Genomic DNA, 26,501 nt, shown 5'->3' with positions numbered 1-26,501 from the left:
TGTAGCTAGTGTTTGTGTGCAACCACCGGTGAGGGGAATGGTGTCATTACTAGATTTAGATTAGAGGCCGGGGGCTAACTGAATCACTCAAGCATGACGTCAGGTAGGCGCACAACAACCTGATCACATGACCCAGGCATCCAAGGCTCCTAACGGACGCTGACTAAGGCATGGAATTGCCTAGGACTTAAACCATTTTCAAACTCATGGAAATATAATTGCTAGAATTAAAATTCTTGCTCGAGTCAATGGGTGTGTAATTTTGTTCCTGCGAGTTAATGCAGCTGTTAGACTAGTTTGAACTGACTGACTGCATACCTGAATAAACACATTCAAAATAGCATTTTTTTTTATCAATCACTTGAGAAAATCTTCACTTGATATTTAATTAGAGGGTTCATTCGCCTTTTGTGAGTCTGCTTTCATTTCCGAGGTGACTAAGACTAGAGGTGTCTGGAGAGATGACGGAGATGTCTGTACACAAACCTCAATCAATGACAAGCACAGTGATTCATAAAACAATCGACAGTCTGTGAGACTTCAAGAACAGTTCTACACTGTGTTTATTAGGCACCTAGAGATTGCCTTGTAAGTGAGAGGCATGTTACACGTTACTATTGGGTTCATGCGTGGGAGCTGGTGTGGTTTGGTTCTGGTTAGATAGCTCACCCTGCGCTACTTCAGACGTTTTCTACTCCAGAGTATTGTAAAGCAGAGGAATTCACAAGCTCCCTCATATCAATAATGAATGGAGAGATGTATATTAGCTGACACATGCAAAGAGAGGAGAGGATAGGGCTGAGGGCTTGGTCTCGCTCTCGCTCTCTCTAAGCAACATTGGTCACCCTTCAGCAACAATAATGCTTTGACTCACTGCCACCCCCTCTGATGACCCTGACTGTCAGTCCGCCCGCCACTGAGGACACAGCAGAGCCCTGAACATACACCCTACAGACAGGGGCCTTAAGAAAGGCAGACGGAGGCAAAAAAAAGGCCTAAAACGTTTTAGGATAACTGGGACTGCACTAGGGCTAGTCTGGACTTTTTCATTTGTTATTTCTACTGTAGAATTACTGACATGTTAGAGATCATAATGGTTGTTCGATGGGTCTTTGACTCCCATCTGAGAGGAATTCCTCCATCCAGACAAGACAAGCTCCAGCATAGCCTCTCCTGCTGAGTGGGCCTACTCTGCTGATGTGATGTCTGGCAGGGGGGTCTAGAAGATCTCAGCCTCTGTCTGCTGCTGCTGAGACCATATGTGAATTTATTGCCCCCCATCTATCTTCAGAGTTCGTTCTGTTAGGTGACCTAAACTGGGATATGCTTAACACCCCGGCAGTCCTACAATCTAAGCTAGATGTCCTCAATCTCCCACAAATGATCAAGGAACCCACCAGGTACAACCCTGAATCTGTAAACATGGGCACCCTTATAGATATTATCTTGACCAACTCGCCCTCCAAATACACCTCTGCTGTTTTCAATCAGGATCTCAGGTATCACTGCCTCATTGCCTGCATCCGCTATGGGTCCGCTGTCAAACGACCACCTCTCATCACTCACTGTCAAACGCTCCCTAAAACACTTCTGCGAGCAGGCCTTTCTAATCAACCTGGCCTGGGTATCCTGGAAGGATATTGATCTCCTCCCGTCAGTAGAGAATGCCTGGTCGTTCTTTAAAAGTAATTTCCTCACCATCTTAAAAAAAATGTAGATCTAAGAACTCCAGACCTGACTGCCCTCAACCAGGACAAAAACATCCTGTGGCAGACTGCACTAGCATCGAATAGTCCCTGCGATATGCAACATTTCAGGGAAGTCAGGAACCAATACACGCAGTCAGTTAGAAAAGCAAAGGCTAGCTTTTTCAAACAGATATTTGCATCCTGTAGCTCTAACTCCAATAAGTTGTGGGACACTGTAAAGTCCATGGAGAATAAGAGCACATCCTCCCAGCTGCCCACTGCACTGAGGCTAGGAAACACTGTCACCACCGATAAATCCACGATAATCGAGAATTTCAATAAGCATTTCTCTAAGGCTGGCCATGCTTTCCTCCTGTCTACCCCAACCCCGGCCACCAGCTCCGCACCCCCTGCAGCTACTTGCCCAAGCCTCCCCAGCTTCTCCTTCACCCATATCCAGATAGCTGATGTTTTGAAAGAGCTGCAAAACCTGGACCCATACAAATCAGCTGGGCTAGACAATCTGGCCCCTCTGTTTCTAAAATGATCCACCGCCATTGTTCCAACCACTATTACCAGTCTGTTCAACCTATCTTTCATATCGTTGGAGATTCCTAAAGATTGGAAAGCTGTCGCGGTCATCCCCCTCTTCAAAGAGTGAAGGAGAAGCTGGGAGGCTTGGGCAAGTAGCTGCAGGGGGTGCGGAGCTGGTGGCCGGGGTTGGGGTAGACAGGAGGAAAGCATGGCCAAAATGTTACAGACCTATATCCATCCTGCCCTGCCTTTCTAAAGTATTTTAAAGCCAAGTTAACAAACAGATCACTGACCATTTCGAATCCCACCGTACCTCCTCCGCTGTGCAATCTGGTTTCCGAGCTGGTCACGGGTGCACTTCAGCCACGCTCAAGGTACTAAACGATATCATAACCGCCATCGATAAAAGACTAACTGTACAGCCGTCCTCATCGACCTTGCCAAGGCTTTCAACTCTGTCAATCACCGTATTCTTATCGGCAGATGCAACAGCCTTGGTCTCTCAAATGACTGCCTCGCCTGGTTCACCAACTACTACTCAGAGTTCAGTGTGTCAAATCGGAGGGCCTGTTGTCCGGACCTCTGGCAGTCTCTATGGGTACCACAGGGTTCAATTCTCGGACCAACTCTTTTCTCTGTATATATCAACGATGTCGCTCTTGCTGCGGGTGATTCCTGGATATACCTCTACGCAAACGACACCATTCTGTATACATCTGGCCCTTCTTTGGACACTGTGTTAACAAACCTCCAAATGAGCTTCAATGCCATACAACACTCCTTCCGTGGTCTCCGACTGCTCTTAAATGCTTGTAAAACTAAATGCATGCTCTTCAACCGATCGCTACCCACCCGCCCGACTAGCATCACTACTCTGGACGGTTCCGACTTAGAATATGCGGACAACTACAAATACCTAGGTGTCTGGCTAGACTGTAAATTCTTCTTCCAGACTCATATTAAACATAGCCAATCCAAAATTAATCTAGAATCGGCTTCCAATTTCGCAACAAAGCCTCCTTCACTCACGCTGCCAAATATACCCTTGTAAAACTGACTATCCTACCGATCCTCGACTTTGGCGATGTCATTTACAAAATAGCCTCCAACACTCTACTCAGCAAACTGGATGCAGTCTATCACAGTGCCATCTGTTTGGTCACCAACGCCCCATATAACACCCACCACTGCAACATGATTGCTCTTGTCGGCTGGCCCTCACTACATATTCGTCGCCAAACCCACTGGCTCCAGGTCATCAAAAAGTCTTTGCTAGGTAAAGCTCCGCCTTATGTCAGTTCACTGGTCACGATGACAACACCCACCCGTAGCACGCGCTCCAGCAGGTATGGTCATTAACTGGTCATCCCCAAAGCCAACACCTGCTTTGTCCGCCTTTCCTTCCAGTTCTCTGCTGCCCATGACTGGAACAAATTGCAAAAATTGCTGAAGTTGGAGACTTATATCTCCCTCACTAACTTTAATCATCAGCTATCTGATTATCTTACTGATCGCTGCACCTGTATACAGCCCATCTGTATGTAGCCCATCCAACTACCTACCTCATCCCCAAATTGGTTTTATTTTATTTTTTGCTCTTTTGCACACAAGGATTTCTACTTGCACATTTTCTGCACATCTATCACTCCAGTGTTAATTGCTAAAATGTAATTACTTCGATACTATGGCCTATTTATTGCCTTGCATCCTTACACCATTTGTACACACTGCATATAGACTTTTTCTATTGTGTTATTGACTGTACGTTTGTTTATTCCATGTGTATCTCTGTTGTTGTTTGTGTCGCACTGCTTTGCTTTATCTTGGCCAGGTCGCAGTTGTAAATGAGAACTTGTTCTCAACTGGCCTACCTGGTTAAATAAAGGTGAAATAAAATAAAAACATAGTGTTGACCTCTCCTATCTTCCTCGCTCCTTTCCTCCCTTCCTTCTCTCTCCCCTACTCTACTCTACTGTCATGTCCTCTCCTCCCCTCCACCTTTCTTCTGCTCTCCACCCCTCGTTTCCCTTCTCTCCTCTTCTCCCTTCTCTCATCTCTCCTCACACTTCCTCTCTATACTCCACCCCAACTTTGCCTTCTCTCCTCCTCTCTCTTCCCTCATCTCTCCTCACCTCTTCTCTCCTCTCCGCTTCTCTCCTCAACCTTCCATCGCCCTCCTCTCCCTCCTGTATTTCACCCACTCCTATTACATTAACAGGCCCAGTGTGTCTCTGAGGCTTTACTGTATTGATTCACTGCTCCTTCCAGCAATCCCCTTAAAGAGAGAATGAGCTGCTACTAATGTGTGGCTGCTACAATGGGAAGGGAGGGGGGTTTTAAGTGAAAGCTGCTGGACTGTTTTCAGACTAAACTGAGATGGAGAGACGGAGGAGAAGATTGCCAGAGAGAGAGAATGGAGAAATAGAGAGGGACCGAGAGAGATGGGAGTGGAGAGCAGGGGAAAGAACAAAGAAAGGGGGGGGGATGGGGCGATACAAAGGGAGAGCAAGAGAGTGAGAAGCGGTAAAGAGAGACAGGGAGGGAGAGAGAAAATGGGGAGACAGCTTTAAGCACATTGAAGGGTTTCACTTAAATACTTGAGGAAGGAGCACAGAGCGGTGCTCTCCTCAGATTAAAATGGACTTGGAAAATGCAGCCACTCTCTGGATGAAATCTGTTATAAAATACCAACAATCCTAACATCCGTTAAAAAAAAGCAATAACTACAATAATTGTGATTCTGCATTTAATTCATATATTAACTTTACTGTGAATGTTTAATATAATTAAGTGTTTTTTTCATGCATCCTCTTCATCCTCTTACCAGTATTGTACAGTCCCTGTACTCATTATCCATGTAAATATACGATTTTGGAATGAGATGCTTAAACGTCAGCGTGTACAGTAGCGTACAGTGGATTCTGAAAAATATTATTTTCCACATTTTAATACTTTACAGTCTTACTCTAAAATATATTACATTGCTTTTGTCCCTCATCAATCTACACACGATACCCCATAATGACAAAGGAAAAACAGTTATTTTGAATATTTTTCAAATGTATTAAAAATAAAAAACTGAAATATCACATTTACATAAGTATTCAGACCCTTTACTCAGTACTTTGTTGAAGCACCTTCGGCAGTAATTACAGCCTAGAGTCTTCTTGGGTATGACGCTACAAGCTTGGAACACCTGTATTTGTGGCATATCTCCCATTCTTCTCTGTCAGGTTGGATGGGAAGAGTCACTGCACAGCTATTTTCAGGTCTCTCCAGAGATGTTCGATTGGGTTCAAGTCCGGGCAACTCAAGGACATTCAGAGACTTGATCAGACGCCACTCCTGCATTGTCTTGGCTGTATGCTTAGAGTCATTGTCCTGTTGGAAGGTGAACCTTCGCCCCAGTCTGAGGTCCTGAGCGCTCTGGAGCAGGTTTCCATCAACGATCTCTCTGTACTTTGCTCTGGAGCTTTATCAGAGTGACTATCGGCTTCTTGATCACCCTGACATAGGCCCCTCTCCCCCGAATGCTCAGTTTGACTGGGCGGTCAGCTCTAGGAAGATTTTTGGTGGTTCCAAACTTCTTCTATTTAAGAGGCCACTGTGTTTTTGGGAACCTTCAATGCTACAGATTTTATTTTTTTACAGTACCCTACCCAAGATCTGTGCCGCTACACAATCCAGTCTCAGAGAACTACGGATAATTCCTTCGACCTCATGGCTTGGTTTTTCTTCTCTGACATGCACTGTCAACTATGGGACCTTATACAAATCATGTCCAATCAATTGAATTTACCACAGGTGGACTCAAATCAAGTTTTAGAAACAGGACGCACCTGAGCTCAATTTCAAGTCTCTTAGCAAAGGGTCTGAATACTTATGTAAATATATGTTTTATGTTTTATTTGCAAACATTTCTACAAACCTGTTTTCTATTGGTCATTATGGTGTATTGTGGGTAGATTGATAAAAAAAAATCTGAATTTAATACATTTTAGAATAAGGCTGTAACATAACAAAATGTGGAAAAAGGGAAGGTTTTTGAATGCACTGTATATGTTTAGAGTGCATGGGCCACTGTGCAGCCCAAAAGATCTCACGGTTTGACCAATTTGATTTCAGATTCTGATGTTTACCCATGTTTATCCAAACGTACATTTTTGAAGTTGCTCCAAAAGTCCAATTCCGATGTGTTTTTGACAGCCTGGGTTCCTCCTTTTGCTGCAGTTCCTCCGCCATTCATCCGAAAGGTTATGGGTTAAGGTTTGGCATAGTGTTCAAATAAAAACAACTCCACAGTTAGGGTTTAGGCATTCATTCTGAATGGTTAAGGGTTACTGTTTGGGATAGGATTAAAACAAACAAAACAAACTAGTCTCTACCACTATAATAGAACCCTTCAACCCTCGGAGCCGGAGCTCGTGGCTTACACTGATTTGCCATCCCCGTCCACAACACCTTAGCAAAACCCAAGCATACTTGATGGTAATAGTGCTCAACGTTGTCCATAGTGGCTGGCGGGTTTTGAAGGAATACCTTGATGTCCTTGGGACATGGATGGACGTCCAATTTCAAAGTGAATCTTGAGCGACCTAGCTGGCACAGCCACCCACCCTGCCTGCTGTGTTTCACAGGTCACGTCCCAAATGGCACCCTATTCCCTTTTTAGTGCACTACTTTTGACCAGGGTCTATCGGGAAGTAGCCCACTATATAGGGAATAGGGTGCAATTTGGGATGCATTTAACAGAGTTCCTGGTTAATAGAGCACATAATCAGAACTTTGCCACCAGCTGCAGCAGAAGAGAATATCTGCTCTGCCTCTACATGGGCAGGGCTTTAGCCTTTCAGAGCCACACACACACAGCTCAGTAGCGCACACACACAAACAGGCACGCGCACGCACTCACACACAGTGTGGTCGCACACACACGCACAGCGCTGTCAGACAATGACACCTCAGCAGACAGGGGCTTCATTTGACACCACGTTTATCTGACTATTAGACTTAAATACATTTCTCAGGTAGAAATGTACCTAGGATTTACCCAGGCAGGGCGAGGCTAACACTAAGGGAGTGTGTGTGTGTGTGGTTGGATAAAATGTTTCCCCTGATGCTGGCTGCTGCTGCAAATCCTCTGATGCCCGTCCATCCGATCATGCTGTGCTGAACTGTGAAGCACTAAGGGACTGGTGTGTGTGTGTCTGCGGGTGCCTGCGTGCACGTGTGTGTATGTGTGAGGCTAGCTAGTGACCTCTAACTGGACGGCATGGTGCAATCCAAGCAGAACTGTCACACTCACAGAGAGGGAGGGAAAGAGGGCCACGCCTGCCTGGAAAGAGCAGCTGAGCAGCTTGTGTTAGCTGTGCTCGTCTAACTACATTCTGACAACACAAGGACTGCTCTCTAGTCTAGATATATATTACAGAAACTAAGACATCCCATTTAGATTCCCTGAATACGAGGACAATGAAAAAGTCCAAGGGTGAATTAATTTGCTGGATACATTTCAGGCTCTGATGTTTGCAGTTTTGTAGGGTGTATGTATTTCAGTGGTAGAACTGAAGTAGGTCACTGTGGTTACCAGCACAACACAGGTGGACAGACACACACACAAACACAGGCTCCCCCAAGCTAAAATGTAACGCTCCTTCAATGATAGTGGAAGTGACAGCCCCGCTGCAGCGAACACAGATGTGACGTTGTCTGAACGTTAGTAGAGTTGACAGCAGGTCAGGGGTGATGGGGAGGGGTGACAGTAAGGTGTGATTGGAAGGGGTGAGGAGGGGAGGGGTGATGGTGAAGGGAAAGGGTGAGGAAATGGGTGACAGGATGGGTGTAGTTAACAGCACAGCTGATGACAGATGACTCCCAGGTGGGAGGACAGAGATGGAGAAGTGACATCCTCAGACAGCACACACAGACCAGTGGTGACTGGAGGAGGAGGGGGAGAAAAAGAGGTGACTGCTGGTCTATTTATAGCTGAGCCTGTGATGCCTCGTGCTTCTGTGTGTGTGTATGTGTGAGAGAGAGAGAGAAAGCCACAGCCTCTGTTGTATGCAGAGCATGCTAATGAGGGAGCACTCTGCCTGCCTGCAGCTACAGAATGTGCTCATCTCTATCTAGCCCGTGCTTGCCTCGTGGCTAACTGGTATGCAGTGCGTACCTACTCTTCTTCCAATCTGCATTGTGCCGATCCCAAACCAGGCTGGTGCAGTCAAGCTTAGCCCATGTGCCTTACCACATGCACCCGCACAAACACATGCACAGTCACATGCAGGCACGCAAAAAGACATACACGAACGCATACACACAAATGGACATGCGCACACACTCTAGAGCTGCATGATTTGGACGAAATATCGAATTTCACTATTTTGGGCCAGATATTGCGATTTTCAATTAATGAATCCCATACTGTGCTAACTGAATACAAAAAAAACAAATGAAACAAATCTTTTCCAATGTTGTTATAGGCTACATATGATAATACATATGGTTACTACACCTACAGTACCAGTCAAAAGTTTGGACACACCTAATCATTCAAGGTTTTTTTCTTTCTTTTTAATATTTTCTACATTGTAGAATAATAGTGAAGACATCAACTATAAAATAACACATATGGAAGCATGTAACCAAAGAAGTGTTAAACAAATCAGATTTATTTTTATATTTGAGATTCTTCAAAGTAGCCACCCTTTGCCTTGATGACTGCTTTGCACACTCTTGGTGTTTTCTCAACCAGCTTCATGGGGTAGTCACCTGGAATCCATTTTAATTAACAGGTGTGCCTTGTTAAAAGTTAATTTGTAGAATTTCTTTCCTTCTTAATGTGTTTGAGCCAGTTGTGTAGTGACAAGGTAGGGCTGGTAAACAGAAGACATCCTATTTGGTAAAAGTCTATATTATGGCAAGAACAGCTCAAATAAGCAAAGAGAAATGACTGAAGGTCAGTCAACCCAGGAAAATTTCAAGAACTTTGAACGTTTCTTGAAGTGCAGTCACAAAAACCATCAAGCGCTATGATAACACTGAATCTCATGAGGACCCAGAGTTACTGCTGCAGGATACATTAATTAGAGTAACAGACACATCTCAACATCAACTGTCTCTGAGGATACTGCGTGAATCAGACCTTCACGGTCGAAATGCTGCAAGGAAATCACTACTAAAGGACACCAATAAAAAGAAGAGACTTGTTTGGGCCAAGAAACACGAGCAATGGACATTAGACTGTTGGAAATCTGTCCTTTGGTCTGATGAGTCCAAATTTGAGATTTTTGGTTCCAAACTCCCTGTCTTTTGGTCTGATGAATCTAGATTTGAGAATTCTGGTTCCAATTGCCCTGTCTTTGTGAGACGCAGAGTAGGTGAACGGATGATCTCCGCATGTGTGGTTCCCAACGTGAAGCATGGAGGAGGAGGTGTGATGGTGCTTTGCTGGTGACACTGTCTGATTTATTTAGAATTCAAGGCACACTTAGCCATTCTGGTTATCACAGCATTCTGCAGCGATACGCCATCCCATCTGGTTTGCGTAAAGTAGGACAATGACCCAAAATACATCTCTGGGCTGTGTAAGGGATGTGATGGAGTGCTGAATCACATGACCTGGCCTCCATAATCACCCTACCTCAACCCAATTGAGATGGTTTGGGATGGGTTGGACTGCAGAGTGAAGGAAAAGCAGCCAACAGTGCTCAGCATATGTGGGAACTCCTTCAAGACTATTGGAAAAGCATTTCTCATGAAGCTGGTTGACAGAATGCCAAGAGTGTGTAAAGCTGTCATAAAGGCAAAGGGTGGCTACTTTGAAGAATCTGAACACTTTGTTTTGCTTACTTAATCATTCCATATGTTATATTTCATAGTGTTGATGTCATCAGTATTGTTCTACAATGTAGCAAATAGAAAAACATAAAGAAAAACCCCTGAATGAGTAGGTGTGTCCAAACTTTTCACCTGTACTTTACATATAAACAAACATTCATTTTTTAACATGATCGTCCAAATATAGTGTGCTATCATTAATTCATGAATAAGATTATGATTTCCTATTTCCTATTTGACCATTTAATGAATAATAAGTAAGTTAATTATTTATTCAGGCGTGTTGTCTTAAATAACTGAATAGCTTGTTTTCAACAATATATATTTGAAACAGGAAAAGTTACACATTTACCACATTTTTATGAGCATTTAAAACATAAAAAAAAAGATATACAGTACCAGTCTAAAGTTTGGACACCTACTCATTCCAGGGTTTTTCTTTTCTTTTTACTCTTTTCTACATTGTCAAGAGTGTGCAAAGCTGTCATCAAGGCAAAGGGTGGCTACATCGAAGAATCGCAAATACAAAAATAACACTTTTTTGGTTACTACATGATTCCATATGTGTTATTTCATAGTTTTAATGTCAACTCTTGAATGAGTAGGTGTGTCCAAACTTTTGACTGGTACTGTATATTTTTTACCAATCACAAGTGGGGCGCCATCCCTAACGCCATAATGGGCGGGCCGCAACTGCAATGTACATGCAAAAATGGATATTAAAACAAACATTTAAAAAATGTACATGTAATAGAATATGCTGGGAATATAATAATGATGGTGATGGTTTTGGTTCAACACTGGTTATTAACACCCACACTGGGGTGCTTTTATGCCACTGAGTTACTTTAACTCCTGAATCAACACTAGAAATGTTACACTGGAAAATTAAAACTAGGTAACACTGGCTAATTTGGTGTGTGTGTGTGCATTCATGTGCCTGTGTGTGTATATGTTCTGTCTGTTGGCTGTGGGTTTGTGATTAGCCGCTTTAGAGTTAGAGAGGTTCAGTTTGATGTTGTCTGCTTTCCCTTACCTCCGCTTTGACATCGCCCCGTGTGTGCGATCCAGGTAATTGAATAAACTGCCACTTGAGATTGGGAGAATAATTTTAGAGTTCATCCGTGCGGGTAAATATTCATGATCACACAGCAGAGCAGCTGAGCGAGGAGAGCGTGAGAAAAAGGAAGTTTTTTTTCAACCAGTCAGCGACGTTGTTACACTGCATCATTGTATCACTGTCTGAGCTTCACACGCCACTAACGGAACCATTTTTTTTTTACCCTGTTAATTGGTGTCATAGCACTGACCTGAGACCAAATCTCTAGATGCAGTACTGAGGTTCGAAGTTTCAAGTGCTTGCCTATTTATATTAGAGGCATTAAGTGCACCATAAACGTCCTCTACTCTCAACTATTGTATATGTGTTTCCTTATCTGCTTATCTGAGTATGAATAAAACTGTTCATGTTGAACCGAACTCCTTTCACAAGAAATGTGAAATCTTACAATAGCCTTGCTCCTGTTGAAATTATATTCCCTTCCTGTAGCTAGCACACACAAGTGACTGTAGCTAGCCCAGGAATTCTACATTATAATTATTTTAGTAGACACTCATACCCAGAGCGACTTACAGGAGAAATTAGGGTTAAGTGTTTTTCTCAAGGGCACATTAACCGATTTTTCACCTAGTCGACTCAGGGATTTGAACCCAACGGTCTTAACGACTAGGCTACCTGCCGTCTCTCTCACCCACACAAACTCCAGCGCTGTTGAAGGTACCTCCTACGCCTCCGAGAGAACAGAGACTGTAAAGACTGCCAGTCTATCCTTCATGTGATTCACACAGCAACAGTGGCTGATGAGAGCTGCACATAATGTAAACTATTGTCAATGTGAACCCCAATGGTTGTTAAGGTCCCTCCTCCTGACAATAGCAGGTATGAACTAGGGAGTGGGCACTGTACTGTAAATTGATTGGGAGAGCAACATTTCAGCATTATGATCATGCTATAGATAACATCAAACATTCTGTTATACAACTGTACTGTTGGGGCTAATAAATAAATCATGTCTTATGGATATGATTTTCCCCACTCAAATCTCAATTGGAAACCCAGGCTATTGTTGACATGAACCCTACGCATCGACGGGAGAACAAAACAAAAACCATTCAATGGCAAATTCTCTTATGTAACAGTAGAGTCTAAAATAGACAAATAATACTAATGCTATTCCTCCCACTCTCAATGTGAGACCCAGAATCTTCAAAAAATACATTTCTGTCAAATGTGTTTGAGTTAGGCTATCTTTATGTACTTTGTAAGTACAAATACATTAGTTGCTGAGTGTATACTATTGTTTGTTACAAAAACAATACTGTTCAAAAGTAGTGCACTATATAGGGGATAGGGTGCCATTTCGGGACACAGCCTGTGTGCTATCTGATCCATATGAGATGTGATTATGTGAATAATATTAATGTTTGCACCTCCATCCATAGTGTCCGTAACCGTTCAGCAGCACCCAAGCAGCCTTTTGAGAGGAGCTGAGAGACTGAACTCTGAGGTGTGATTATCATCACATTTGTGATGACGTGTGATTATCACCTCCTGTGGCAACCTCTTCAGCAAGGCAAACGATCATTCAAGTACCTAAAATGGTAAATGTTAGTTAACATGTGAAAGAGATCTGCAAGGCCATCTCATCTCATTGCTATGCGTGAGCACAATACAGGCAAAAGCACATTTACATTCTCTGTCTCTGACTGCGTTTGCTGAAGCCCGACAATTTCTGCCAATTACGTCTGATTGTGCTTTCATTAAATAAACTCCAGGTGGTGTTTGAGTCATCTACTGGCACAAACTCATTCAGAACGCCTCTTCAATGTCTCACGCCCCCACGAGGCCACCTTTCTAGGGAGAAAATATGCCATTCACTCCATCACCATCAGAAAGGCTAAATGATTTGTGTTTGATCTGGATGGATGCGTTTGATAGAGTAGCTTGATCGTTGCTTGTAGTGGCTAAACTAACGCACACACACACTAAGGACTGTCACACGCCTCTGAGAGAGCCATTTAGTCAGATCAAGTGGTTGTCCAACCCTGTTCCTGGACAGCTACCCTCCTGTAGGTTTTCGCTCCAACCCTACTTGTAACTAACCTGATGCAGCTGATCAACCAGCTTGGGGGTAGAAAGTGTCTGGAAGTCTGTTGGTCCGAAAGCTGATGCTCCAGTAACGTTTGCTGGACGGTAGCAGAGTGAAAGGTCTGTGGCTTGGGTGGCTGGATACAGCCTGGTATAGAGGTCTTGGATGGCAGGGATCTCGACCTCAGTGATGTACTGGGCTGTCTGCACCACCGCGTTTTGAGGTCAAGGGCAGTGCAATTGTCATTCCAAAGTTACCTTGGAGCTATTGAAAACAGGGATAATGGTGGTCAGCATGTAACATGTTGGGATTAAGGACTGGGACAAGGAGAGATTGAAAATGTCTGCGAAGACACCTGCCAGCTGGTCTGCACATGCTTTGAAAATGTGCCCTGGTGTTCCGTCTGGCCCGGTGGTCTTGGGATTGTTAACCTGTTTTAAACATTTTGTTCACATTGGCCATGGAGAGTGAGATCACACAGTAATCTGGAAAAGCAGGGGCTTTCACAAAAGGCACAGTGTTATATTCCTTGAAGCGAGCAGAAAAGGCATTTAGCTCGTTTGGGAGTTCTGCGTCGCGGTAGCTCTAGCCTTTAGCCCAGCGCCGATGTTGCCTGTAATCCTTGGTTTTTGTTCGGGATCCATTCTTATAGTCATTTTGGGGAGGTTGTCTATGCACTAATTGATAAAGCCTGGGACTGTTGTGGTAAACTCCTCAATGTTATCGGATGAAACCTGAAACATATCATAGTCTGTACTAGGATATGTTTTGGGATTCATGTAGCCTCGTGTCTGCTTCGTCCGTCCACTTCCGTATTGAGCGCATCACTGGTACTTCCTGTTTGAGCTTTTGTTTGTAAACAGGCAGCAGGAGAATGGATTCATGGTCAGATTTGCTGAAGGGAGGACGAGTTAGGGTCTTGTATGCATTTCTGTAGGTAGCATAAAAGTAGTCTAGAGTTTTAGAGCCCCTAGTGGCACAGGAGACGTGCTGGTAGAAGTGAGGTTGGACGGTTTTAAGTCTCCTCGTGTTAAAGTCTTCGCCCACCAGAAATGCTGCCTCTGGGTGAGCGGTTTCTTGTTTGTTTATGGCCCCATACAGTTAAAAGGGTCTGCAGCTTACCATTAATTATTCTATATCAGGTGAGCAAAAGCTTGAAATTTACTTCACACTTGAAGCAGCACATTATTATTAAGGAAAAAAGACACACGGGCTCCTTTCGTTTTCCCTTAAGCCGCCGTCCGATCCTGCCGCTACAGGGAGAGCACACCGAGTACTATGTCCATAGCGTCATCACTAGCCACATAAGACATACAGTGTATTTGGAAAGTACACAGTCCCTTGAATTTTTCCACATTTTGCTACATTACAGCCTTATTATAAAATTATTATTATTATTATTATTATTTGTTTTCAGAGTGGCCATTGGGTTCTTGGTCACCTCCCTGACCAAGGCCCTTCTCCTCCAATTGCTCCGTTTGGCTAGGCGGCCATCTCGAGGAAGAGTCTTGATGGTTCCAAACTGCTTCTATTTAAGAATGATGGAGGCCACTGTGTTCTTGGGGACCTCCAATTCTGCAGAAATGTTTTGGTACCCTTCACCAGATCTGTACTTCCTTCATCCTCAATGGCTTGGTGTTTGCTCTGACATGCACTGTCAACTGTGGGACCTTATATAGACAGGTATAAGCCTTTCCAAATCATGTCCAATCAATTGAATTTACCTCAGGTGGACTCCAATCAAGTTATAGAAACATCTCAAGGATGATCAATGGAAACAAGATACACCTCAGCTCAATTTCGAGTCTCATAGCAAAGGGTCTGAATACTTATGTAAATACGTTTTTTCAGTTTGTTATTTTTAATACATTTGCACACATTTCTAAAAACCTGTTTTTGCTTTGTCATTATGGGGTATTGTGTGTAGATTGAGGAAAAATGTAAATGTAATCCATTTTATAATAAGCCTGTAACGTAACAAAATGTGCAAAAGGGAAAGTGTCTGAATACTTTCCGAATGCACTGTATAATAAGAGTCTGGTAGCAGCAGTTGTGATGTGTGTGTAGCATGAATGTATATGTGAGTGTGTGTATGGGTGTGTGCATATGTGAGTGCATGTGTGCTAAGGTGCCAAGAATCAAAGCAGGTGGTCAGTCCAGTTCAAGTGTTCAGGTACCTGTAGATTGGACGGAGAGGTATCGCTCAAGTTGCAACAAAATGGAATATAACGTTGCGTATAATATTCAGAATGACGCAATTCCATGTGCAAAGCAACTTAAGACCTGCATCACTATACTGAGAACTTTTCTCGTTTCTAGAAAGACGTATTTTGGGTGTTTTTGGAGCCTTTATTCATGCACCCATACCACACAATGAGAATGAGGAAGTGATTTGGTGTTTGGGTTTCTCAAAAACATGTCTTGACCATTCTATAACATTCCATGTACATCAAAAATAGAGATTTGGTTGTAAAAAAAAGATAACGCGGGCCTCCCGGGTGGCGCAGTGGTTAAGGGCGCTGTACTGCAGCGCCAGCTGTGCCATCAGAGTCCCTGGGTTCGCGCCCAGGCTCTGTCGTAACCGGCCGCGCCTGGGAGGTCCATGGGGCGACGCACAATTGGCCTAGCGTCGCCCGGGTTAGGCAGGGCTTGGTCGGTAGGGGTGTCCTTGTCTCATCGCGCACCAGTGACTCCTGTGGCGGGCTGGGCGCAGTGTGCGCTAACCAAGGTGGCCAGGTGCACGGTGTTTCCTCCGGCACATTGGTGCGGCTGGCTTCCGGGTTGGATGCGTGCTGTGTTAAGAAGCAGTGCGGCTTGGTTGGGTTGTGTATCGGAGGACGCATGACTTTCAACCTTCGTCTCTCCCGAGCCCGTACGAGAGTTGTAGCGATGAGACAAGATAGTAGCTACTACCACAATTGGATACCACGAAATTGGGGAGAAAAAGGGGTAAAATTTTTAAAAAAAAAAATAAATAAATAAATAAATAAAAAATAAAAGATTAACGCAGCTCAAAGTTATGCAAGTATTTCAAAACAAATGTTAGTCAGCCGGGATCTTAATCCAGAAGGGGATTTTCTCTGCTGCTGTTACCAAGAACCTTGATTAGCCACTTTAAAAAGAAAAGGAGAGCTTGTCTGTCGAAACATTGGTTATTAGGTTATTACATTATTGCAGCTGAGCTCCTAGAGTGTGCGGCTCTCCTTTTCTTTTTCAAGTGTTCTACTCCGGTTCTACTCAAAAACAATATTTTCAATTTTTTTCATTAGTCCACTGTTGATAAAGTCCCAAAATGTTTTGCATGTCAGAAATGGTTTGCTGTTTTGGGAAACTAGTACCGGTTAACTTCATAATGAAAAATGATCTAACAGGCAAAATGATGAACGCGATCTGCTTTGTCTATTACCTTGTGCATAAGTTGACTGCAAGTATTTATTTAAAAAATACAAATATCCACATTCACAAAATTTTAACAGTACTGACGGTATTGGAAAATCATGCCGAGGGTATTTCAAAATACGACGGGATACCGCCCAACCCTACTCCCACATTGATACTGTATACTGCATTGTAGGGAACGAGCTTGTAAGTAACATGACATTGTACTGTTTTACACCTGCTGTATCCTGTGCATGTGACCAAAACACTTTGAATCTTGAAACTTTTGACCCGAGAGAGCCATATCGGTCCCGATCAAAATTAGTGCACTAATACTGTATAGGGAATAGGGTGCCATTTGGGATGCAGTTGAGGAAAGGCTGGCTTACTGTCACTGTCATAATATCATTTTCCATATGAGGCACAGTCAGTCAGAATACTTTCCATCAGCATCATCAAAATGGTTGAAAGAAAATGTTCAAGGGAGAAGAGCAGCCAATAAAATGAGGTCTTTAAACGGGGCAATCTGTGATTGGCACATTATTTTTGGACTATTAAATTAATGACATACAGCCTTTGTTGTTTTATTTCAATCCTGGATTTCCCCTTTAACAGAAAAGCATCCATCATAAAGAATCATAAATCATCAAAGATCCTTCAAATACATTTATTTACTGCTCAACAGACATTAGACAAACAACCGAACCGCAGGCTATTAAATCTGGTGAGACCTTGTTGTTCTCTATGCAGCTACAGAAAATCAGGCATGAGAGGTTGAATTTTTGCTCCTGTCATATTGAACACTGTGGTAAAAAGGCGTCAGCCATTCTACTGCTTGTGAGCAGTGATGTATTGACTGCTATGCCAAGATGGTCAATGGAATAGAGATTTAGTACGCTTTAATGGCCCTGACTCTGATTGCTCTGCGCTGGTGTGTTAATGTGTGCAACAGTCATCTGTGCATGTGTGTGTTTGTGTGTATGTGTATCAATCTGTATGTGTCCGTGTGTGTGTGTGTCCGTGTGTCCGTGTGTGTGTCCATGTGTGTGTGTGTGTGTGTGTGTGTGTGTGTGTGTGTGTGTGTGTGTAAGTATATTTCAGGCATGTGTGTTTGTTCCAGACAAATCGTAAATCAATCTGAACAGGTTAGCTCTTTGCTACAAGCAAGCGGCCCTGACCTAAATAAAATAACAAGTTGTGTTTACCTACTAACACTGCAGCACAGCCTACCATTTCCATGGCCCCCCAAAAAATCTAAAGGGCCACAAGAACATACAGAAAGCGATGACATTGAAAATATAGCTGCGTTTTCTTTGTCTGCAGCTCTGCAGGGCTTAGAGCATGTTTAGAGGGATTGCACACCACACCACCACCGCACAATGTCCTCATTCATGACCTGACCCTCCACTAGCGGCTCTACTCTGCTCCGCTTTGCCACCAGGCAGCACAGGAAAACTAGGTTAGCCATCTTCAAAGGATGAGCAGGGAAGAATCTAAAGCACAGTGAATTTGTGGAAAGGCTATGGGAAGATTCAGAGGGGATGTGCTTTATCTCAGCGCGAGACAAACCTCCAACAAATGAAGGTTCAGAGAGAGAGAGAGCGAGACAGAGAGAGATGGAGCATGGATCGGGATTTACGATCAATCTTTAACTTCACATTGTAACCCAGTCTGCATTCACAATCTGCCATAAAACTTCAGTTGAAGGAAAAACACGTCAGTTTGTGTTTAAATATTAAAAGTAGGCACCGTTTGTTTAATTGCACCTGAGGATACGCCATTGGGTTTGCAACCTTTCAAATTTTATACAACATTAATGACAAAGAAAAGAGTAAGAACTTCTTCGCTCAGACAGAAATTAAGTTGTTTCAACAATTCATTGGTTTCCGAGGACAACGTGCATTAAATCTAAATGGGAGAGAAAGAGATTCTTCACTTGTGTGGTTGCTAATGTATTAAATTATGAGGAAATGTAAATGTATCTTAACTCTGGCTCTGAATGCTTCCTGTGATCAGACTTTAATTAAGCTCCTGGAAGAAGAATATATTAGTGCTGCTATCTGCTCTCTTAGTCTCAGCATTCCCATAGTCTGTTGTAAAAGTGAAGTAGTGCTTCGGGGAGGGAGAGTTATTTTCTGACACGGGCACCCTGGTGTCCACCATTATCCTCTAGCAATCTCAACATGCCACTCTTAATAGGGTGGAGATTGAAGCGCTAGGCTATAAGACAGATAGGCCTGTGATTTACCAGGGGTGTATTCATTACACTGATTCTGTTGCAAAACGTTTAGTCTGTCAAAATGTTTTGCAACAGAAACTGTTCACTCAAAATGGAAAATGTTTTGCTACGAAAACATGAGCTTCTACTGGACAAATTCAGGTAGGTCCCTCACAGTTCCGTTTGCTTCCGTTCGGTTCTTAAAATGTAAACCTTTACCATTGCAAGACGTAATGAATATACCCCTGCCTTGGCTTTGTGCTATCTCCCTCTTGAACATAAGTGCCAGGTGCATGTTATTTTATATTAATTCACCTGATGAACTGCTTTCGCTTTATCTTGGCCAGGTCGCAGTTGTAAATGAGAACGTGTTCTCAACTGGTTAAATAAAGGTGAAATAAAAATGTTTAAAAAGAAAAAGGCTGTTTCAGCCAAAATAAAGAATAGGAAGAGCTTGTTTTTGAATGCAAACAGGCCCTCTAGTCAAGGTAAAAGAAAACAGACAGCTACAGTAGCAAAATCTGTACAGCTGCAGGTATAGCCTATACAACAGTAGCAAGTGCTGCACTGTTCTTGGCCTTGCGTTGTTTTTTGTTTGTTCTTTTTACTAGGTGAGGCTTTGCTCATGAGGACAACACCTCACCCAGCAGGCAAAAATGTCTGCAACATCACGATGACGTCATTGCAACCAGTCAGTTTTGCCCACTGGGAAAGATCTAACAGTCATTTTTCAGCAGTGATGTACACACACATAGATGTGTCAGAAATAGCAGCCGATGGGCCCTGTCCAAAAGCAGTGCAGGGAATAGGGTGCCATTTCGGACGCAACCATACTTCACAGTGATGCGTACAAACACACCCTCCCTCTACTAACGCCTGCTCTTACCTGGCAGGCGTTGTAGAGCAGCTGGTGCTCAAACTTCTTGATACCCAGAATGTTCTGGAACATCTCGTAGAGCTGGTCCTTGCTGAGGATGAGCTCAGAGGCTGCACTAGCCGTCATGCGTTGCTGAGCCTTGCGTGGGTCCTCGTCCCCGCGGTAGATGGTGTCGAACTTGGCCATCCAGGAGCTGAGCACCGTCTCCTTACTCAGGCCGTCGATCTCAGGCAGACTGCGGACACGCTTCTCGATGTGCCTCTTGAACACCTCCCTGCAGTCATTGGCTGAGAAGCCCCCGCTCTGCACCATCTTGGCAACGCGGTCGCTTTTCAGGAACACCTGTGGTCACAGAGAAAGATGTTGGAAAGGATCGATAACCGCACACTGTTGAAAACATGAATGCCACTTCAAAAGGAGGCTCAGATCCCAAAAAGATATGATATTTATTAGGATGTGCTCAGCGCAATAACGTAGGTAAATAAGACAAATATTTTGGTTGACTTAACCGTTATTAGTGTCATAAAAGGGCGAGCGGATACATTTGGCTCATATAAATGTGGATTACATAACATAATCAAACCTAGGTGCAATAAATACAAATAGAGAATCTGAAAATCTATTACAACAGACAGAGAGGGAGAGCAACGTGACGTCAATGACTGGCAGGTAAACAAGTACAGATTGACGGGGTCAGACTGCTGCTGCAGCTACAGATAATAGTGCATTTCATTTACGTAGCGCTTTTCAGTACAAAGAATCTCAAAGCGCCAACGGTGGCATGTCTTCACCTGGAGCAAGAGTGCAACCAGCAGAGCATGTAGTTGTTAAAACATGTGAACGTGAAACATTTACACTGCAGCTGTAAGAGGCTAACCGCTAAAACGGATCATACAGTATTACCGACAGTAAACAGCGAATGGCTTTTTGTGTGTTTTATTCAGCAGGTCCATTGTATCGAGTAGACTCTATTATGACCATATAGGTTGAAGAGGAATTGACTTTATATAACGACTCAGACGATGATGAGTCACCCTTTTAGTCTTAGTCTACACTATGTTTCTAATGCATTAATATTTTATACTCATCATCACCGGATGTCTTGTACAATAGACACACGTGAGTTGTTATGACTGTTGGGGTGATGTGAGATGTCTGTTCACCATAACATTTAAGACCACACACCAAACCAAACAATACCATACATCACACACAGCCGTTTCTTCATCACTGTGGATCCAATGTACAGAAGTACAAAAGTTAGGGTCATCCCGTGTGTGTCTGTGTGTCCGTTGTCTGGACGCTAGCTAGCTGGGCGGATTGAAGACATGATTGCAACCACTCTTACTCAGGCTGCAATGGAATATGAACCAATGGAAGGTAGCCATCCATGCAAGATGACAAAAAAATAAATAAGTGCCTGACTGCAGTACCACACCACAATAATGGTGGAATACTGATGCAGTGTTAGATTTCTTCTCCGTGCTCTACAGTGATATACTGGAGTAATATAATGGTGGAATACTGATGCAGTGTTAGATTTCTTCTCCGTGCTCTACAGTGATATACTGGAGTAATATAATGGTGGAATACTGATGCAGTGTTAGATTTCTTCTCCGTGCTCTACAGTGATATACTGGAGTAATATAATGGTGGAATACTGATGCAGTGTTAGATTTCTTCTCCGTGCTCTACAGTGATATACTGGAGTAATATAACTATAGACATAATGGCAGAGAGAGCAGCATACAGTGTATAACGTTTCAAATATTGGGGAGTAATGTTGATGGCCATTGGATGGAAACGCACTTGCTATTATCAGGACTCTCCTTCCAGGCCTCCCTACCCCCTACTCCTGAATTATTCAGACTGAACGGGGAGAATGCTATTCTTTCTCATTTACTCCCAAACTGTGTGTGTGCGTGTTTGTGTTTTAGATTTAATGCGCTCCTGAGAACTACCTGCCAGACTGACTTTCTCTCCTGGTCCAAACCAATCTTACTTTATAGAGCAGCTGACCTACTAATATACTGATTGATGTTGGTCCCACAGTCGGTCTGATGTCTGGCAGATATACTTTGCCTGCTCTCTCTTTAAAAGTACAGGGAGAGATGGGGCTCTGTATTCATATCTGGTTCCTATCCAAGCAGACTGCAGACATTTCACAGAGAGCTACTCTACCTGTGGAGCACCGCTGACAGAAACCACTGCTGGAGAAGCACATCATCTCAATTCAATAGCTATCGTATTCTGTGGTCATTATCTGGCAGATGGACAGGCAGGCTTTGTACATCATTAGAAAACATAGAAAGAAATGGTGGATTGATTTCTGAGTTTGTTTCTGATAGACTCCACTGTTTTTATTATCCTTTATGTCCCTTTGTGCTCCTGAGTGATGCAGCGGTGTAAGGCACTGCATCTCAGCGCTAGAGGAGTCACTACAGTCCCTAGTTCGATTCCAGGCTGTATCACAACCGGCCGTGATTGGGAGTCCCATAGGGCGGCGCACAATTGGCCCATCGTCGTCCGGGTTAGTGTTTGGCCGCCAAACCAATTGTGCTATTATGTGGGGTGTTTTGCGTTATTTGTAATTTATTTTGTACATAATGTTTCTGCAACCGTATCTTACGACAAAAAAAAGCTTCTAAAAATCAGGACAGCGATCCCTCACCTCGGATTAGACAAAGATTTTTTCTTCAACGAGCCAGACGCACAGGACATTCTCCAAACACCCGACAGGGCCAACATCCCCGTTATTTGCAGGAGGAAGCGACGCAGGTACAGAGGACAAAGAGCCGGATGCCTGGTCAGGACCCGGAGAAGACGAGATGGAAAGCTGCCGGTACCGTCAATACTTCTTGCCAACGTGCAATCATTGGACAATAAACTAGACGAGGTACGATCACGAATATCCTACCAATGGGACATCAAAAATTGTAATATCCTATGTTTCACGGAATTGTGGCTGAATGACGACATGGATATTCAGCTAGCAGGATATACTGTACGCTGCACCGGTAAGATAGAACAGCACACTCCGGTAAGACGAGGGAGGGCGGTCTGTGCATATTTGTAAACAACAGCTGGTGCACGAAATCTAAGGAATTCTCTAGATTTTGCTCGCCTGGAGTAGAGTATACGGGGATAAATTACAGGCCACACTACTTGCCTAGAGAGTTTTTAGCTATACTTTTCGTGGCTGTTTATTTACCACCACAGACAAATGCTGGCACCTAGACCGCACTGAGTCAGCTGTATAAGGAAATAAGCAAACAGGAAACCACTCACCCAGAGGTGGCGCTCCTAGTGGCCGGAGACTTTAATGCAGGGAAACTTGAATCAGTTCTACCAAATTTCCAGCAACATGTTAAATGTGCAACCAGAGGGGAAAAAATATAGATCACCTGTACTCCACACACAGAGATGTGTACAAAGTTCTCCCTCGCCCTCCATTTGGTAAATCCGACCACAACTCAATCCTCCTGATTTCCTGCTTACAAGCAAAAACTAAAGCAGGAAGCACCAGTGACTCGGTCTATAAACAAGTGGTCAGGTGAAGCAGATGCTAAACTACAGGACTGTTTTGCTATCAGACTGGAACATGTTCTGTGATTCTTCCATTGAGGAGTACACCACATCAGTCACTGGTTTTATCAATAAGTGCATCGAGGATGTCGTCCCCACATGAAGCCATGGATTTGTCGTGACGTTGTATTAGTTAATGTGATAAACTGAAAAAAGCAATTATTAACTCTTTAACCTGGGGCACCATGGGAAAATTGGTTTCATTGAGTCTCTATTTCCCAAATTAACTCAAAGAATATCAGAATACTGATTTTACAACAGCAGCTAATTCAACAGTTACCTCTACAGTCTCGTTCTGAATGTCGCATAATCCGGGAATCTGCACGGACCCGGGTCTCACCAATGAGTTCGTACCACACTAATCTTAGTTGAGTATTTATTTACTAGAAAGCTAAAATTATGATAAAAAATACACATACACAAAAACACATTCTAGGCTATTGATTAGAACTTAGTATAACGGGCCAACACACAAAAAGAGAAAGTACACAAGAGAAATATACATTTGGGTGAATTTGTCAGCTATGCTTATTCTAACCCTAATCTTGCCCCAAACTGCCGCTCTTAGGGGTCAGAATATAATGACGTAATTACGTGGGGAAGGTCTCCGTGGATTCTCCAGGCTGCTCAATGACGCACTTCTCCGGCGCAACTCTCTGGTTGCCCTCACAATGTCAGTGTCCTTTTGGCTTCCGAGTCTGTTCCCTCGCCCTTACTCTGGAAGGGCTCTTCTGAGGACAGACAGCTCTGAAGCTCAGAGCTCACAGCGTAGGAATGAAACAGTGTAGATACTACGATCGATGGGGAGTGGAGGCTAGGTGGTTCGACTTGAATTCACCCGCTTAGACACAGCTAACCATCCATAGCTTGGGTAGAAAACAATTTCTTTGTCTTCAAACTTGTGTTGCGTTTTGGGTCCGTTGACTTTTTAGACCTCGGCTGCAGCTTGGGTCACTTAGTCTGATCTGTTAATTCTTCACTCACAGGTTTTATACCCTCGGGTCAGAAGTGGGCGTAGCCGCCTTTAGGGCAATTCTCTGGGCGTACCAAGTTAAGGACAAGGTCTAGATTTGACTCATATCCAATTTTAGACAACTAACTTCACATTTCATCTTTACCAAAACATTCTCATTGATTTGGACATATCCCTCAATGTAAACAAGACTAAGGAAATGATTGTGGACTACAGGAAAAGGAGGACCGACACGACCCCATTCTCATCGACGGGGCTGTAGTTGAGCATGTTGAGAGCTTCAAGTTCCTTGGTGTCCACATCAACAACAAACTTTCATGGTCCAAACACACCAAGAAAGTCACGAAGAAGGCACGACAAAGCCTCTTCCCCCTTAGGAAACCAAAAAGATTTGGCATTGGTCCTGAGATCCTCAAAAGGTTCTACAGCTGCAACATCGAGAGCATCACTGCCTGGTACGGCAACTGCTCGGCCTCTGACCACAAGGCAATACAGAGGGTAGTGTGTAGGGCCCAGTACATCACTGGGGCATAGGCTGCCTGCCATCCAGGACCTCTACACCAGGCGGTGTCAGATGAAAGCCCTAAAAAATGTCAAAACCCCAGCCACCCCAGTCATAGACTATTCTCTAAACTACCCCATGGCAAGCAGTACCGGAGTGCAGAGTCTAGGACAAAAAGGCTTCTCAACAATCAAATGGCTACCCGGACTAATTGCAATGTGTGCCCCCCAAACCCTCTTTTATCGCTGCTGCTACTCTCTGTTTATCATATCTGCATAGCCACTTTAACTACCCATTCATGAACATACTACCTCAATTTGGGCCGACCAACCAGTGCTCCCGCACATTGGCTAACCGGGCTATCTGCATTGTGTCCCACCCACCACCAGCCAAACCCTCTTTTACGCTACTGCTACTCTCTGTTCATCATATATGCATAGTCACTTTAACCATATGTACATACTACCTCAATAAGCCTGACTAAATGGTGTCTGTATGTAGCCTTGCTACTGTATTTAGCCTGTCTTACTGTTGTTTTATTTCTTTACCTATCTATTGTTCACCTAATACCTTTTTTGCACTATTGGTTAGAGCCTGTAAGTAAGCATTTCACTGTAAGGTCTACTACACCTGTTGTGACAAATAAACTTTGATTTGATTTACTTACAAGCCCTTAACCAGCAGTGGAGTTTGAAGAAGAATGAGGGTTTAGAAAATATTTACTAAATAAACTAAAGTAAAAAAATAAAACTATAAAAGAGTAACAATAAAATAACAATAACGAGGCTATATACAGGGGGTGCCGGTACCTAGTCAATGTGCTGGGGTACAGGTTAGTAGAGGTAATTGAGGTAATATGTACAGTTGAAGTCCGAAGTTTACATAAACCTTAGCCAAATACATTTAAACTCATACATTTATACTCAGTTGTTCACAATTCCTGACATTTAATCAGCGTAAAAATTCCCTGTCTTAGGTTAGTTAGGATCACCACTTTATTTTAAGAATGTGAAATGTCAGAATAATAGTACAGAGAATTATTTATTTCAGCTTTTATTTCTTTCATCACATTCCCAGTGGGTCAGAAGTTTACATACACTCAATTAGTATTTGGTAGCATTGCCTTTAAATTGTTTAACTTGGGTCAAACGTTTCGGGTAGCCTTCCACAAGCTTCCCACAACCAGTTGAGTGAATTTTGGCCCATTCCTCCTGACAGAGCTGGTGTAACTGAGTCAGGTTTGTAGGCCTCCTTGCTCGCACATGATTTTTCAGTTCTGCCCACACATTTTCTATAGGCTTGAGGTCAGGGCTTTGTGATGGCCCCTCCAATACATTGACTTTGTTGTCCTTAAGCCATTTTGCCACAACTTTGGAAGTATGCTTGGGGTTATTGTCCAGTTGGAAGACCCATTTGCTACCAAGCTTCAACTTCCTGACTGATGTCTTGAGATGTTGCTTCAATATGTCCACGTAATTTTCCTCTCTCATGATTCCATCTATTTTGTGAAGTGCATCAGTGCACCTGTTTCCTCCAGCATCTTCACAAGGTCCTTTGCTGTTGTTCTGGGATTGATTTGCACTTTTCGTAGCAAAATACGTTCATCTCTAGGAGACAGAATGCGTCTCCTTCCTGAGCGGTATGGCGGCTGCGTGGTCCCATGGTGTTTATACTTGCGTACTATTGTTTGTACAGATGAACGTGGTACCTTCAGGTGTTTGGAAATTGCTCCCAAGGATGAATCAGCCTTGTGGAGGTCTA

At 43.4% G+C, this 26,501-nt stretch overlaps 1 protein-coding gene across 2 annotated transcripts in view; it reads right to left on the bottom strand.

The window, feature by feature from the left end:
• Positions 1 to 26,501, bottom strand: part of LOC139370879 (calcium-dependent secretion activator 1-like) — a 149,508-nt gene that overhangs the window by 66,804 nt on the left and 56,203 nt on the right. For both annotated transcript variants that reach the window (XM_071110733.1, XM_071110734.1), the window contains exon 3: positions 19,690 to 20,022. In XM_071110733.1, coding sequence (XP_070966834.1) covers positions 19,690 to 20,022 — 333 coding nt within the window. The remainder of the gene's footprint in view (positions 1 to 19,689; positions 20,023 to 26,501) is intronic.

This window comes from Oncorhynchus clarkii, chromosome 17, assembly GCF_045791955.1.
Source record: "Oncorhynchus clarkii lewisi isolate Uvic-CL-2024 chromosome 17, UVic_Ocla_1.0, whole genome shotgun sequence".
NCBI lineage: Eukaryota > Metazoa > Chordata > Actinopteri > Salmoniformes > Salmonidae > Oncorhynchus > Oncorhynchus clarkii.
This window is presented reverse-complemented; position numbering and strand designations above follow the sequence as displayed.